Source organism: Sarcophilus harrisii, chromosome 2 (genome assembly GCF_902635505.1).
Source record: "Sarcophilus harrisii chromosome 2, mSarHar1.11, whole genome shotgun sequence".
Lineage (NCBI taxonomy): Eukaryota > Metazoa > Chordata > Mammalia > Dasyuromorphia > Dasyuridae > Sarcophilus > Sarcophilus harrisii.
Window position 1 is genome coordinate 632,666,742 of NC_045427.1, and position 13,286 is coordinate 632,680,027.

General features: G+C 51.8%; 1 protein-coding gene across 1 annotated transcript in view; it reads left to right on the plus strand.

Annotated features, from left to right (window-relative positions):
* PPA1 (inorganic pyrophosphatase 1) overlaps positions 1 to 11,273 on the plus strand; it is a 34,693-nt gene extending 23,420 nt beyond the window's left edge. The window contains exons 5-11 of the mRNA XM_031956828.1: positions 1,937 to 2,023; positions 3,383 to 3,509; positions 5,350 to 5,477; positions 6,596 to 6,681; positions 7,368 to 7,437; positions 10,173 to 10,215; positions 10,966 to 11,273. Coding sequence (XP_031812688.1) covers positions 1,937 to 2,023; positions 3,383 to 3,509; positions 5,350 to 5,477; positions 6,596 to 6,681; positions 7,368 to 7,437; positions 10,173 to 10,215; positions 10,966 to 10,997 — 573 coding nt within the window. The 3' untranslated portion in view covers positions 10,998 to 11,273. The remainder of the gene's footprint in view (positions 1 to 1,936; positions 2,024 to 3,382; positions 3,510 to 5,349; positions 5,478 to 6,595; positions 6,682 to 7,367; positions 7,438 to 10,172; positions 10,216 to 10,965) is intronic.
* The last annotated feature ends 2,013 nt before the right edge of the window (positions 11,274 to 13,286 follow it).

Below are 13,286 nucleotides of genomic sequence, written 5' to 3' on the forward strand. Positions count from 1 at the left end.
TGGGGTGCTTTCAATTCTTCCACACAAAGCTGGATGAGAGCCTCCATGCCATCTCCATGTCCCCCCTCCCTGCTGTAGCCCCATTCAGCCCTATGGAGGCTTGGGGAGGCCGGCAGCAAACACTGTAGGCCAGCCTTCCAGAGGAGTCATCCAGGCCAGGGCGATGGACGCTTATTCCCTACCCATGACTTCCCTGGGTTGCTCTGATCCCCAAGGTCAGCTAGGAATGTCACAGTGCCAACCAGAGTGTACCCGGACATGACCAGAAGCCTGGCGAAATTAATCTTTTACCAACTGGAAAAGGGATGGATCTATGGCCCTCTCCTTCATATCACCTGCAGATGCTGATCTGTGTGGCCCCAGATCCCTCAGTGACTAAGGTCTTGGGGGGGCAGGACCTGCCTCCTTTTGTTAACTGCAGCCTCATGGCTAGGAATCCGGGGGCAGGGGGGGGCGGGGTCTGTCTGCATCGATGGAGAGGCCGTGGACCAGCGCTGCCCGCTAAACCAGAACATTGGCTGTCGGGGGCCACTCCCTATACCCACGTTAGGTCGCTGTGGGTAGGCGGAACGAGTGCTTGCGGTAACAGAGTGGGCACTTGAAGTGTAAGAGAGAATTCCCTTGTTGGTGCCTCGAGCCCCTGGCCCTCCAGAAGTGGGGGAAAGCCCGGTGAGCCCCATCTGTAGAGCGCTTCAGAATGATGGTGGGTCGTAACCAGAGCCATGCTCCAGGGCTGCACCAGGTGCTTCCTCCGAGCAGCTTGGAGACTGGGGCAGTGCCTTCGGGAGCCCTGGGGTCTCGCCAAGGCTGCGTCCTGTCTGCTCCTTCTCCCTCCTTGAAGTCCCAGCTGAGTATCCTCGTCTTCTTCCTCCTGGCCTCATTTGGTGACATCTCCTGGGCTGGTCGGTGACCTTCCCAAAGCGCTGCCCCTCCCTCGGCATCGACAGTTCTGGGCTCTGCCGGAAGGAGGATAATGCGGTGATTACCAATTCAGTGAAATTATTCAGTCAGTCAGTGAGAGATTATTCAGTCTGCCCAGGGCTTACCATGTGCCAGGCATTGTGCTGAGGACACAGAGGCAAAGGGCAGCTGCCCCGCAAGGAGCTTCCGGTCTAATGAGGGACTCAGTGTGAAAGCAAATGTTGCAAACTGTCCTGCTCTGGCTTTCTCAGCCCACATTTAGGACTTGCCAGGCATTCCCTGCTAAATCCTGTCTGAGCCCAGCCAAGTAAGTTGCAGTCGAGAATCATTTTAATGAGATTGTTTTGTATAGAGTCTTTCCAGAATATCCAGTTTGTTTTCTGTATGTTGTCTATTAAGTCAGCGAGTCTTATTAACCAGTTTCTGAAATTTAACCCAGTCTGGGATACTGTTTATAGCTTTTTGTGTTTGTTCCCCCTGCACAGCCGCCATGCCTTGGCTTGCCCAGAATGCCTTCCCATTTCACCTCCTCTGAGAGTCCCTAATTTCCTTCAAGATTCAGCCTAAATGGTTTTCTTGATCCCCCTCCCCCCAAGCGATCACCTTGATGTATTTTGTGTGGACCTATATATGAGCACATGTTGTGTTCCTGAATCTACTCCAAGCTTTCTGGAGGCAGGGGCTTTTGTCCTTGTAATCGCAGCATCTGGCACAGGGTAGGCGCCTCATGAAGGCTTCCTGGTCAATAGGTTGACTTCCTCTAATTAGCAATTATCTTAATGTGTCAAAATCTGTGGAAACTGAGGCAAGTCTCAACTGTCTCAGGGAGATTACATCTTCCCCATCAGCAGTCCCTGGGATTAGAATCCCAGCTCGTACAAGGACTCCTTGGCTGATGAGGGGAAAACCACGGCTTCTTTAGCACCTTTGGAGGTCAGGGGGCCGGCACCAGGGTGGGGGTGGAGAGGAGCTGCCTTCTGCCTCCCCTACCCTCGTCTCCTCTTCTTGTCACCAGACTTGGGAAGATCCGGGACATAAAGACCAGCACACTGGCTGTTGTGGAGACAATGACCCCATCGATATCTGCGAGATTGGAAGCAAGGTAACTGCACCGGTGAACCGCCCTGTGTTGGGGAGGATCGGGGAGCCCCCTCCTGCTCGCCTTCATGGAAGGGCTTCCGGCCATTGGTCAGACACTTTTGTGGCTGTTGAACTAGAGTCCATTGGCCCATTTCTTAGAACTGGAGCTCGATGGAGCGAAGAGTTCCTTGGGCCCAGCGCCTCCACCACTGCCCCAAAGAGGCCCTGGTGAGCGGAGGACGCTGGATTTAGACACACACCCTTATGAGAGCTGGGTGACCCCTTAATCTCAGTGCCTCAGCTTACCTTTCTATAAAATGGAAAGGTCAATACTGCACAGTATACTTGGGAGGATCCTGAGGTGTTTTGTGTAAGATGTTCAGTAAGTCAGTGGGTAACTCTCAGCCATCTTCCCCCCAGGGTCCCCCTCCCCCCCAGATTAAGAAATGTTAAAATTGGGATCTCAGCCTAGGACTTGGCCCTGGGTCAGGGCTCTTTCCACCAGAGAGACACGCCCTGTTCTGGGACGCTCCCAGAGGTCAGAAGCCGTGGGCCAGCTCTAGATGGGTCAGTTCAGGCTGGTCTCAATAAACTTCTCTTTGGAAATGAAGTATCCTCCCAGAAAGGTCCCCTCAGGTCTCCTGACAGTTGTGCTTGTGGACTTTTGGCCGCTCACAGGCGCCAGGGAACACTAGCCAGATGTGGGAAAAATCCGCAGGATTCTAGATGCGAAGCTGGAAGGGACCCGGGGGCTCCTCCTCCAAGCTCCTGTTCCTGAAGTCATGTAGGCAGTCACCTCAGAGCTGGGATCTGAACCTCTCCCCTCCCCCCCCCCCCCCCCCAGTCCCTGACTCCCCCGGTGGGCCGAGGGCACAGGAGGTTGGGGGTGGGGCACTGCAAAATGTGAGATTGCATTGATGGCTGAACCATGGGGCAGCTTGTCCAGAGCGGATCCTAGCTCACAAGCATGGAAGGACATGGGAAGGCCCTGGGAAGGGCCCCCATGTAGAGAGAGAAGGGGAAGGAGTCCTAGACTCGCAGAGTCCCTGCCTAGGGCCCCCAGGTGAGGGAGCTGGTTCAGGGCTGTGTCCTTGGCTCCCACATCTCTGGCGTGTCCCCTCCCCAGCCTCCTGTGGCTGTGGGCCTTTGTGCAGGCCGTAGTGTGACATCTGAAAGGCCTCATCTATTGTTGGAGCTGCTCCTCTGGGCCCAGGGCTGGGGGCCGGGCCTCATCCCAGCTCCGCCCCCAGGGCCCCTCTCCTTCTCTCCCACCTGCATTTGCGCAGGCCCATGGGCAGAGGTCCCTCTCGAAGCCTGGTTGTCCCCGGCCAGCCAAGGGAGCCTTCCCTCCCACAATCGTGACTTGGGTTTTGACTTGTAGATCTGCTCCAGGGGAGAAGTCATCAAAGTGAAGGTGCTGGGCATACTGGCCATGATTGATGAAGGAGAGACTGACTGGAAGGTCATCGCCATCAACGTGGACGATCCCGACGCCGCCAGCTACAACAGTGAGTGGGGCTCGGCGGGAGGCTGAGGTCAGGCTGTCTGCCCCACCCCGGCGGCCCCTCATCGCATGGGTGGCCGAGGTCATGGGGTGCTCAGTGCAGTGTGGTGGGGTACACCCCCTCCCCCAGGCCAGAACCCTGAGAGCTCTGAACTGAGTGCCAGGCCGGGCTTGGGCCCCGAGGCCTGTAGAGAAAAGACCCTGGCTCAGAGCCCGGGCCCTCTCCCCTCGACCAGGATCTCCTTCCACTCATCTGTGGCCATTGGCAATCCTCAAATACTCTGCAGACAGCCCGAGGCGCGGGCTCACTGTGGGTCCCCCCAGCCCTCCCTCGCTTCCGTCTGGCCTGTGTAATTCTGCCTCAGCTAATGGCACCGAGCTCTGAAACTGGCTGGGTCAGGATGCAGGAAGGAAGCCGGCCCTGGGTCCTGCCGGGAGGGCCTCTCAGGAGAGCTTGGGCGTCACCGCTCCATCCAGGGCAGTGCCATGTCCTGCCTGCCTGACGTAACCTGTCCTCAGACCTCCCACCCCACCCGCCATGTTTTTGAGGGAGAGGCCGAGGGGACGCTTGTTTTAAGCAGCCTCCCTGTGGTTGGTACGGTTTAGCCCAGTCACTGGTAATCAGCAGAGAAAAGATCCCCTCCTACTTCCTAGAATGTCTGAGATTGATGGGACACAGGAGCTGGGCTGGACGATGGGAATGGCTGGGGCCAGACATGGAGCCGGCAGAGAGGATCTGCCCTTGACTTGCTCTGACAATGACGTCCTCATTCCTAGCTCATCCCTCTGTGCCAGAGCCATCTCAGGGTCTCCCCTCTACCCCTTTGTTGTCCCACTGGTCAGGTAGCTGCCCAGAGTGTGCCAGGAGCAGGGGAGCAAAATTTGAACCCGAGGCCTGTGACAACAGAGCCAACCTTGCCTCCTCCACACCTTTTCTCAGGACACTGTGGTTGCTTTAAATTGGTATTGGCTAATCTTTTGTTCTTAATTTTTGCATTGGCTAACTGGAAAATTATCAAATGATAGGATGATAAAGGGTTTAGAAGTCATTTAACTCACTCTCATCCTTTTTTCCTAAAGAGAACAGAAGTCTGGAGTGGCAGTGGGCTTTCCTCAGGGTCCCTCCTCATGGCCTCTGGCCAGCCCCTCACAGCAGAACCAAGATTCTGGGGGAGAGGAGCTGGCCCTGGCTTCCTGCTGCCCTGGGTCTCCCCGCTCCTCTCCATCCCCTGGGGTAGTGAGCATGCTCTGGGGTGGACAACTCTTAGCTTTTCTTCCAGAAATGATCCTAGACCCGGCTTCTGAGTTGTTTAGTTTTGCTCTAGATTGCTTTTCTTTGTTACAGGGGAGGTTTCCTTAGGGGTAAATGGTATAAAAAGCAGGAAACAAATCCTTTTTTTAAAAAGTGAAACACTGATGACCTGGTAAAGTCTCCAGGCCGATGTACTTTGCATGTAGAAGGCACTTAAATTAAGAAAGGCATTCATTCAGTTTCTAGCTTTTCAGCAAAATGTAAGTGTTGGGATAGCCGGCCAAAATGTAAAGCGGCTGGAGGCGTTGGCTGTGCCATGAAGTGGGCCGCTCTCGTGTCCAAAGCACCTGCTGATGGGTCTCTGCCCGTAGCTCCTTTGCTGGGCTGGGAGTGACTCAACCCACCCCCCCAGACCCCACGTGGAGCTTCCCCCGGCCACGACCAGGTCGGCCACATCTGGACCTCCATTTCTCTTTCCTTCGCATTGAGGCTCAGGCCAAGTCTCCTCCCTGTGTGCTCCTAGCACAAGCCTAAAACTGGATCTTTGTGGGAGGGATATTTATGCATCCTAACGTCATTGGTTTTTTTTAAGATATTGATGATGTCAGAAAGCTGAAACCTGGTTATCTGGAAGCAACTGTGGAATGGTTCAGAAAGTACAAGGTGCCTGATGGGAAACCAGAGAATTCGTTTGCTTTCAATTCAGAATTTAAAGATAAGGTAAGGGTGCCATGGCTCTGCCCCAGTTTCTGTTCAGCCTTACATTACAATGCCGCTGTCATAGAATAAACACTAATGCCGTACAGACTGTGTGTCGGACACAAGGCTGATGAAAACATTTTTATTATTTTGGTGTTCTTCTAAATCCAAGCATTTCTAGTTTGGAAAGAGAATGTCCAAAGTGGCCCAATCACCCCCATGTCCTTAGATCTCTCTCCGCCCCAAGACACCTGGAGGTAACATTTATAGGAATACTGACCAAGGAAAAGGCCCTAATGTCAGTTTGGGACTAAAATTCCAGAATAATTACCACTTAATCTCCTTCTTGAACTACTCATTCTCTTCCTTGGCTGCTCTTGTCAAAGACTGTCTTTTCCTTGTGGAGCAATATCAGTCTTTTTTTTTTTTTTTTTATTTGTGAGGCTTCGAAGTGCTGAATTTGAACTCGGGTCCCCCTGGCTCCAGAACTGGTGTTCTACCCACTGCACCACCTAGCTGCCCCAGTTTCTGTCTTTTCTGAATAAAAGGGAACTGTCCTTTCCCTTAGTAGGGTCGCAGGCTAGTGGTGTCATAGACTGAGGGTCACAGGAATTAAGTGGGGAGTGGAGATCTTGATTTTTGTGGCTCCTTTTTACTGAGAAATATATATAGGATCCTGCATGCGTAGGTATGGAAAATACCTATTTTCAAACATTTACTGATAATAAATCATAAAGAAATTTATTTCAAAATAATTCTTTGGTATACATATAATTTTACCATTTATTAAAGATGAAAGGAAATTTGCATGCTAATGAAATGGATTGCTTGTTTATTTTTACATAAAGAATTAAATCTTGGAATAATTGGTACTTTTTACTGTCACAGATTTTTTTTTCTCCCACAATCCCCACATTCAGTTATATGACCCTATATGTTTAAGACGCTTTGCTCTAGAGGGCTGACCACCTCTGTGAGACCAAGGTATAGGCAGGAAGGAGTGCCGGTCCCCAGGACACCACGTTTCTTGCAGATAGGAAAGTATTTGACTTGCAGGGTCAGCGCCTGAGCTGGAGAAAAACAGAATTTGGATGGTGGATTATTTGTCTTCCTCTGACACAAGCTTCTTGAAATTTCAGGACTTTGCTGTGGACATCATTAAAAGCACTCATGATCACTGGAAAGCCTTGGTGGAGAAGAAAACAGACGGAGGAGGAATCAATTGGTAGGTGTGAGTCCCCAGGAGTCCATCAGCGGTCCCTGCTCGGCCTTGTCCAGGGGCCTGTGGGGCCCTCCTGGGAGAGAAGCTCCCCTGATGGATGCAGGACATCCTCTCCGTGGCTCAGTCTTAGAGAGTCGCTTAAGGCACCAGGAGGTGAGGGGATGGTCAGAGTCACACAGCCAGGGCTTGTTGGAGGCTGAACTTGACCCGGTCTTCTTGGCACCCAGATTGCCTCTCCCTCCCCGGGGCCCCCTTGACTTAGAGCAAAGGTTTTCACATAACTACAGCTACAATGCTTTGAGAGAGTTTTGGCCGAGGGTTCTGGGTTCTAGGAGACCCAAAGATGCTGAGGGCAGTAACTGCTGGCCAGCCAGCAGGAGCACGGACAGGATGTCCTCCCCCACTGAGCACCTTCTGGGCTGCTGCTGGCTGTTTGTGGGACTTAGCCGAATTTCTCTGGGCCTCCCGTAGTGCTTGGGAGCGGGGCTGAGCTTGAGTAAAGTGAGTGTAGGCTAGAATGTCTGACTGGTGACACTGATTAACACAGGGAACGCTTCTTAACCTGCTGGATGACAATGGAGCCTTGCCTGGCTTGTCTCAGTCAGTCATGGTGAAGTCTGTGCGAGACTTGTGGGTCCCAAGCCTTGGCTCTGATTCCGGATTGCTTTTGTTTTGCTTTTTACAAACAGCATGAACCTCACCGTGGAGAACAGCCCCTTCAAGTGCAGCGTGGAATCTGCCAAAGCCGTTGTAGACAACGTAAGTGCAAACAACGTTTTCTGAGCAGGCAGAGCCGGGGGCTGAACCTGCAGAAAACGCTCATTTTCTCAGTGTTTGTGGCGTGGCGCCAAGTCACTAAATGTGTGAACACATTAGACCCTGACTCAGGGGCTCATGGCACTTGGAGGAGATCACAAGCTGAAAGACTGGTAGGCTGGGGATTTTGTCAGACAGCTGCTGTCTTGGGAACGGTTCATTGCTCCGTGGAGGGCTATTACCTGGGCAGTAATTAATGTTCAAGTGGGCCAAGATGCTTAAAAAGAAGCTGAGTTAGCCTGGACCAGGAGGGCCACAGAGGGGTGGGGAGGAGAGGAAGAGGGGGCCACATTCCCATTTGCACCCACACTGGATTAATTGGAAGATAACTTGGCAAAATAAATACAAATGCAAGAAAACAGAGATTTTTAGAATTTTAAAACGGTCCAAATGAAGCTTGAAGGATCACTGCATCTACCCGTACTCTAGGCAACAGCAATTAGGGAAAAGAAAGTGTTTGGTGACTTGGCTGTTTGCTGAGTGCATGGAAGGGCATCCAGGTGGATGGGTGCTCCTCACTTGATGTTCTTTCTAAGATGAAAGATAAGAGGAATCCTCCTTAAATAGCCATAAATTTATTTTATTTTTAAAAAGATTAGTTTACTTTTCCCCCAATTACATCTTAAAACAACTTTTTAACATTTTGAAAAAAAGTTTTGAGTTCCAAATTCCCTCCCTCCTTTCCCTTCCCCTCCTTGAGATGATGAGCAATCAGGTAGGTTATACATGTACAATTATGTAAAATATTTCCATATCTGTCTTTTGTACAAAAAGGCTCAAAGAAAAAAGTGAAAAATAGCATGCCTCCATCTGTATTCTGTCAATACAAGTTCTTTCTGTGGAGGCAGATCAAATGCTTCATCATTAAGTCTTTGGGATTGTCTTGGATCATTGCATTGCTGAGAATAGCTAAGTCATTCTCAGTTGATCACGTTAGTCCTGTTACTGTGTGCAACGTTCTCCTGGTTCTGTTCACTTCACTGCATCAGTTTATGTCAGTCTTTCCAGGTTTTTTTTAAAATCATCCTGTTTGTTATTTCTTATGTCATAATAATATTCCATTACAATCATACTACAGCTTGCATAGCCATTCTCCAATTGATGAGCATCCCTTTGATTTCCTATTCTTTGCTACCACAAAAAGAGCTGCTATAAATATTACTGTATAGTTAAATCCTTTTCCCTTTTTTTGGAGGGATCAAAGGGGGTGCACAGTTTTATGGTCCTTTGGGCACAATTCTTTGCTCTCCAGAATGGTTGGATCGATTCACAACTTCACCAAAAGTGCATTAGTGTCCCAGTTTTCCAACATCCCACATGTTCCTTTTTTGTCATCTTAGCCACTCTGATAGGTGTGAGTTGGAACCTCGATTGTTTTAATTTACATTTCTCTGATCAAATATGATTTAGATGAAATTAAAACAACTCTGAGGTATTACCTCATACCTATCAAATGGACTAAGATGACAGGAAAAGGTAATGGTAGGTGCAGTTCCACTATTGGATCTGTATCCCAAAGACAACATAAAATAGAGAAAAGGACCCACATGTGCAAAAATGTTTGTAGCAGCAAGGAACTGGAAACTGAGTGGCTGCCCGTCAGCTGGGGAATGACTGAGTCAATTATGGGGTATGAATATCATGGAATATTATTCTAAAAGTCGTGATCGGCAGGATGGTTTCAGAAAGTTGTGAAGAAACTTTTTAAATGAACTGATGCTGAGTGAAGTGAACAGAACCAGAACATTGTACGTAGTAAGAGCAACACTGTGTGATGATCAACTCTAACTCTAATAGACTTAGCTCTTCTCAGTCTAGAGTGATCCAAGACAATTCCAATAGACTTGAGATGGGAACTGCCATTCTCATTCAGAAAGAGAATTATGGAGACTGAATGCAGATTGAAGTGTAGTATTTTCACATTTTTTTCCCCTTTATTGTGGGTTTTTTCCTATTCTGATTTTTCTTCCACAACATGACAAATATGGAAATATATGTAAAATAATTGCATATGTATAATCTCTATCAGATTGCTTGCTATCTTTGGGAGGGGGAAGATGAGGGAAGGAGAGAGAATTTGGAACTCAAAATCTTTGCAAAATGAATGTTGCAAGCTATCTTTGCTTGTACTTGGAAAAATGAAATACTATTGAGAGGAAAAAAGAGATTAAGCATTTTTCCGAATGACTGTAGATAGCTTTGATTTCTTTATCTGAAAACTGCCTGTTCGTGCCCTTTGACCATTTATCAGTTGGCAGTGACTTGGATTCTTATCAGTTTGACTTGGGTCTCTGTGTGAGAGGTGAATGTGGCCATAGATTGATAGATTGCTTCATCTAAAGGGTTCGGACATCGTCCTGTGGCTGGCAGAAAAGGCCTCGGGGAGGAGCTGGAGCCCAGCTGTCCAGGACGGCTCCGTGTGTGCGCTTTATTAGCTTTGGAGAGTGCCCCAGGGCTTCTGAGAGCTCTGGCAGGTCCCTGCACAGAAAGGCAGAAGGTCCTGGGTCGGGATCCTAGATCTAGGCCTGGGAGACCCCGCCGGGAAGCCGGACAGCCGGCTCATCTTCCTGAAGAGGTACAGAGGCTCAGGGAGGGACGCCTTCTGCCTCCAGGGCCCTCCACCTGCTCTCTCTTTTTCATCTGTGATCCTAATGGTGCCTTCTCTATTGTTGTTGTAGCTGCCGCCAACTTGTGAGTCAGCCTGCGTCATCCCCACAGATGGTAAGGTCCGGCCTGAGTGATGGCAGCTTTGGGAGCCGGGGGAGGGGGAGCAGCAAGGCCCGGGCCCTGCCTGCCTTCTCGCACCACTCGGGGCGCTTTCTGTCCCTTCTCCCCACTGGGGCCGCGGCCTTGTTTCTGCTCCAGGGAAACTGCTCCCTCATGAGGTGTGTTAGAATTAGGGGCGGGGGGGGGGGGTAGTTCAGGCCCTGGGGGGCGTTGGTGCTGCACCCCACCAAATGTGGGGCTTGAATTGGGCTCCCCTTTGGCTGGTGAGTAATAATTCCCCCCAAAACGCTCCCCTCTTCTGCTCCTGCAAGGAATGGGCCAGTCTAGAAAGCCAGCAGCAAGTCTGATGCGGGTCTGAGGCTGGCCAGGGGAGCGCTCACAGGGTGCTGCTTGGCCTGGGAAGGCCGACCTCCTTGGGGATCTGTCCTGAGGCATTTATGAGGTGCCTGCTGTTGTCAGGTTCTGTGCTCAGGGCCTGAGAATGAAACGGTCCTGGCCCTGAAGGAGCTTGTGCTCCCCAGACTTGGAGCACTGGCCCGGTGACCGCCAGCATGCCCTCCTCCCCCCAGCATGCCAGCCCCTCTAGGTCAGGGGCCCGGGCTCCGGTAGGTTCTGGCCATGGGGGCTCGTTAAGCTCTGTAGGCCGGCGTCCTCCTGGAGGTCCCGTGGAGGACACGTTGGCTCTGGGCCCTCCCACTGTGTTTCTGAGCAGTTTCTGATGGTTGCTTTTTTCTCTCGGCACAGTGGACAAGTGGTTTTATTACCAGAATAACTAACGGCCCTGAGGAGGCCCGGCCAGCGCTGCTGCCTTCCCTCGATCCGGACAGCCTAGATTCCAAGTCGTAGCTTTGTGGCAGCGAGCTCTGAGGAGGCAGCTCGACGCTCCGTGTTCATAGTTGTGTGCTCTCGGCCCTCCCGCTCCCTACCTGCGCGCCGCCGTCCCCGGGGCTGGGCTGAAGAGAATCGAGCCGGCTGTGGAGGGAGAAGCAAGCATGCTTTGCACGTCTGTGTTTACCATATGTTAGAGAATAAAATTATTTTGCTGAAGCTCAGTTGGAGAGAAGGGATGTTTTTTTTAACTCCTCAATATCTGAAATAAAACATTTGCTGGAAAGCACAGGTTCTCTCTGACAGAACTTCCTGCTTTCTTTTCTACGTGTTCATCTTAAAATTAAATTTTTAATTAAAAACGGAGAGCTGTGTGGGGGTCGACTCCCCTTGCTGACTCACAGGGGGCGTAGGCGGCATGGGGCCCGCGAGCCGCCGGAAGAGAAGGCGGGCTGGGCACGACGTGCCCTTTGTCATTAAAACCCATCATATTAATGCACTTCTCAGCCTGGGTCAGAGTTGGGACAGCGAGGGCCAGAGGATATGTTCTGGATGGGATCAGGAAGACCTGGACTTGTACCTGCCCCAGGCCCCCACTAGCTGTGACTGGGCCGCTCTGAGCAGATTTCCCCCTCTGTAAAGTGGGGGTGGGGATGATGGCGTCACAGGGCTCTGAGCATCAAAGGAGATGATTCACATCGAGCTCTGGCAGCCAGTGGGAGCAAGAGGGACTGCTGTCCCTGGGCCAGGAGGGAGCCTGCCCGCTCTGCGCTCCGTCACCCTAGTTTGTGTAAAATGGACGTTACAGGCTACAGCAGGCCAGCTTAGGTTATAGAAGTAACCCAGTGGGCCGCCCAGGTGCTGCCCACCCAGTGCAGGAGAAGCCAGGGGGAGGGTCTCGGCATTTGGGGGATCCTCCACAAGCACGTGGCCTCTGAACCAGCTTTGCCAAGTCGGCGGGCAGGGTGTTTTAGCTGTCCCGTGTGTGTGCTCTGGAGGAGTGGCAGGGAGCTCGGGCAGGAACCCCAAGGATGAGGTGTGGAGTGGGCAGGGGCTCTGGCCTGGGCTACCTGCGGACTCCCCTGGCCTGTGAAGTCTTCCAGGAGGTGGGCGGCGTAGTCTGGTGCCCGTCCCAATGCCCAACAAAGGGTTCTGTCCCAGACAGAACTGCATCGCAGAGTCAGCCATTTTGTTTCAGAATTGGGCTGTGGCCACTCCCACTCCTGTCGGTTTTCCTATAAAGAGTTTCCCTTACAAGGACTGGGCGAGGTGACCAACGGTCTCCACTTTCCAGGAGAGGAGTCCCAGGCAGCTGGAGTAGGGGACGTAGTACTGCGCGGGAGCCGGGAGGGCCGGGTCACAGCCTGCCTCAGGCACCTGCCAGCGGAGCCCGCCACAGCCTTCCCGGGCTCGGGTTCTCCATCTGGGAGGAAAGAACGGGCTGAAAGCTTGCTTCTGGCCCTGCCTCCGCCATCTCAGGGAGGTGGGCGTGAGGTAATGTCTCAAGGGGCACTCTGGAGGGACTCAGACTGTAAGTGCAGGTCCTCCCACTGCCCACCCGTTCTGTGGTGTATCAGGCAACAAGCATTAAGCACCGACTGTGTACCAGTCACCAAGGACAGGGCGACAAAAAGTACACGGTCCCTGCCTTTACCGCCTGTCTTTCTCCTGGGAAGGTGCGTACATACAGGCAGGTGTGTGAAGGGTATGAAGCAGGTAAATGGGTGCGGCCTAGTGGCAGGGGAGAGAAGGGAAAGCATCCTGTGAATGGTGCCATGCACACTTTTAAAATCCCCCTTTCTCAGTCCTAAGCCATTTTAAAGGGGTTGATTTGGACTCCAACCCCTTGGAGGGGGACCTGCAGAATTTAAACAGAGGCTTCTCTTTAGTCTATTTTAATTTCACTGAGTGTGACTCGACTTCCTAAGTACTCATCATTCCTTCCCCTCCCGCCTCCTTTCTCTTAACCAGTCTAGGGATGCTTGGAAAGCCCACCCAGAGAGAACTGGCAAGAGTGGCCCTGACCGGACTGGGAAGAGCCCCTTGCTCTTCCCCGGGGAAGACCTTCCTTCTGCCTCCTCTCTTGGGTCTCTCCTGGACGTTGCCTTAGCTCCTCCACAGGTGTCCTATTGCCCCCCGCTCTGGGCTCACAAGTGCTTCTCAGCCTTTTGGGGTTCAGAGCACAACCTTCCTTGTGGCAGAGACCCCTTGGCCCCTCCGGACAGCCATGCTTTCCT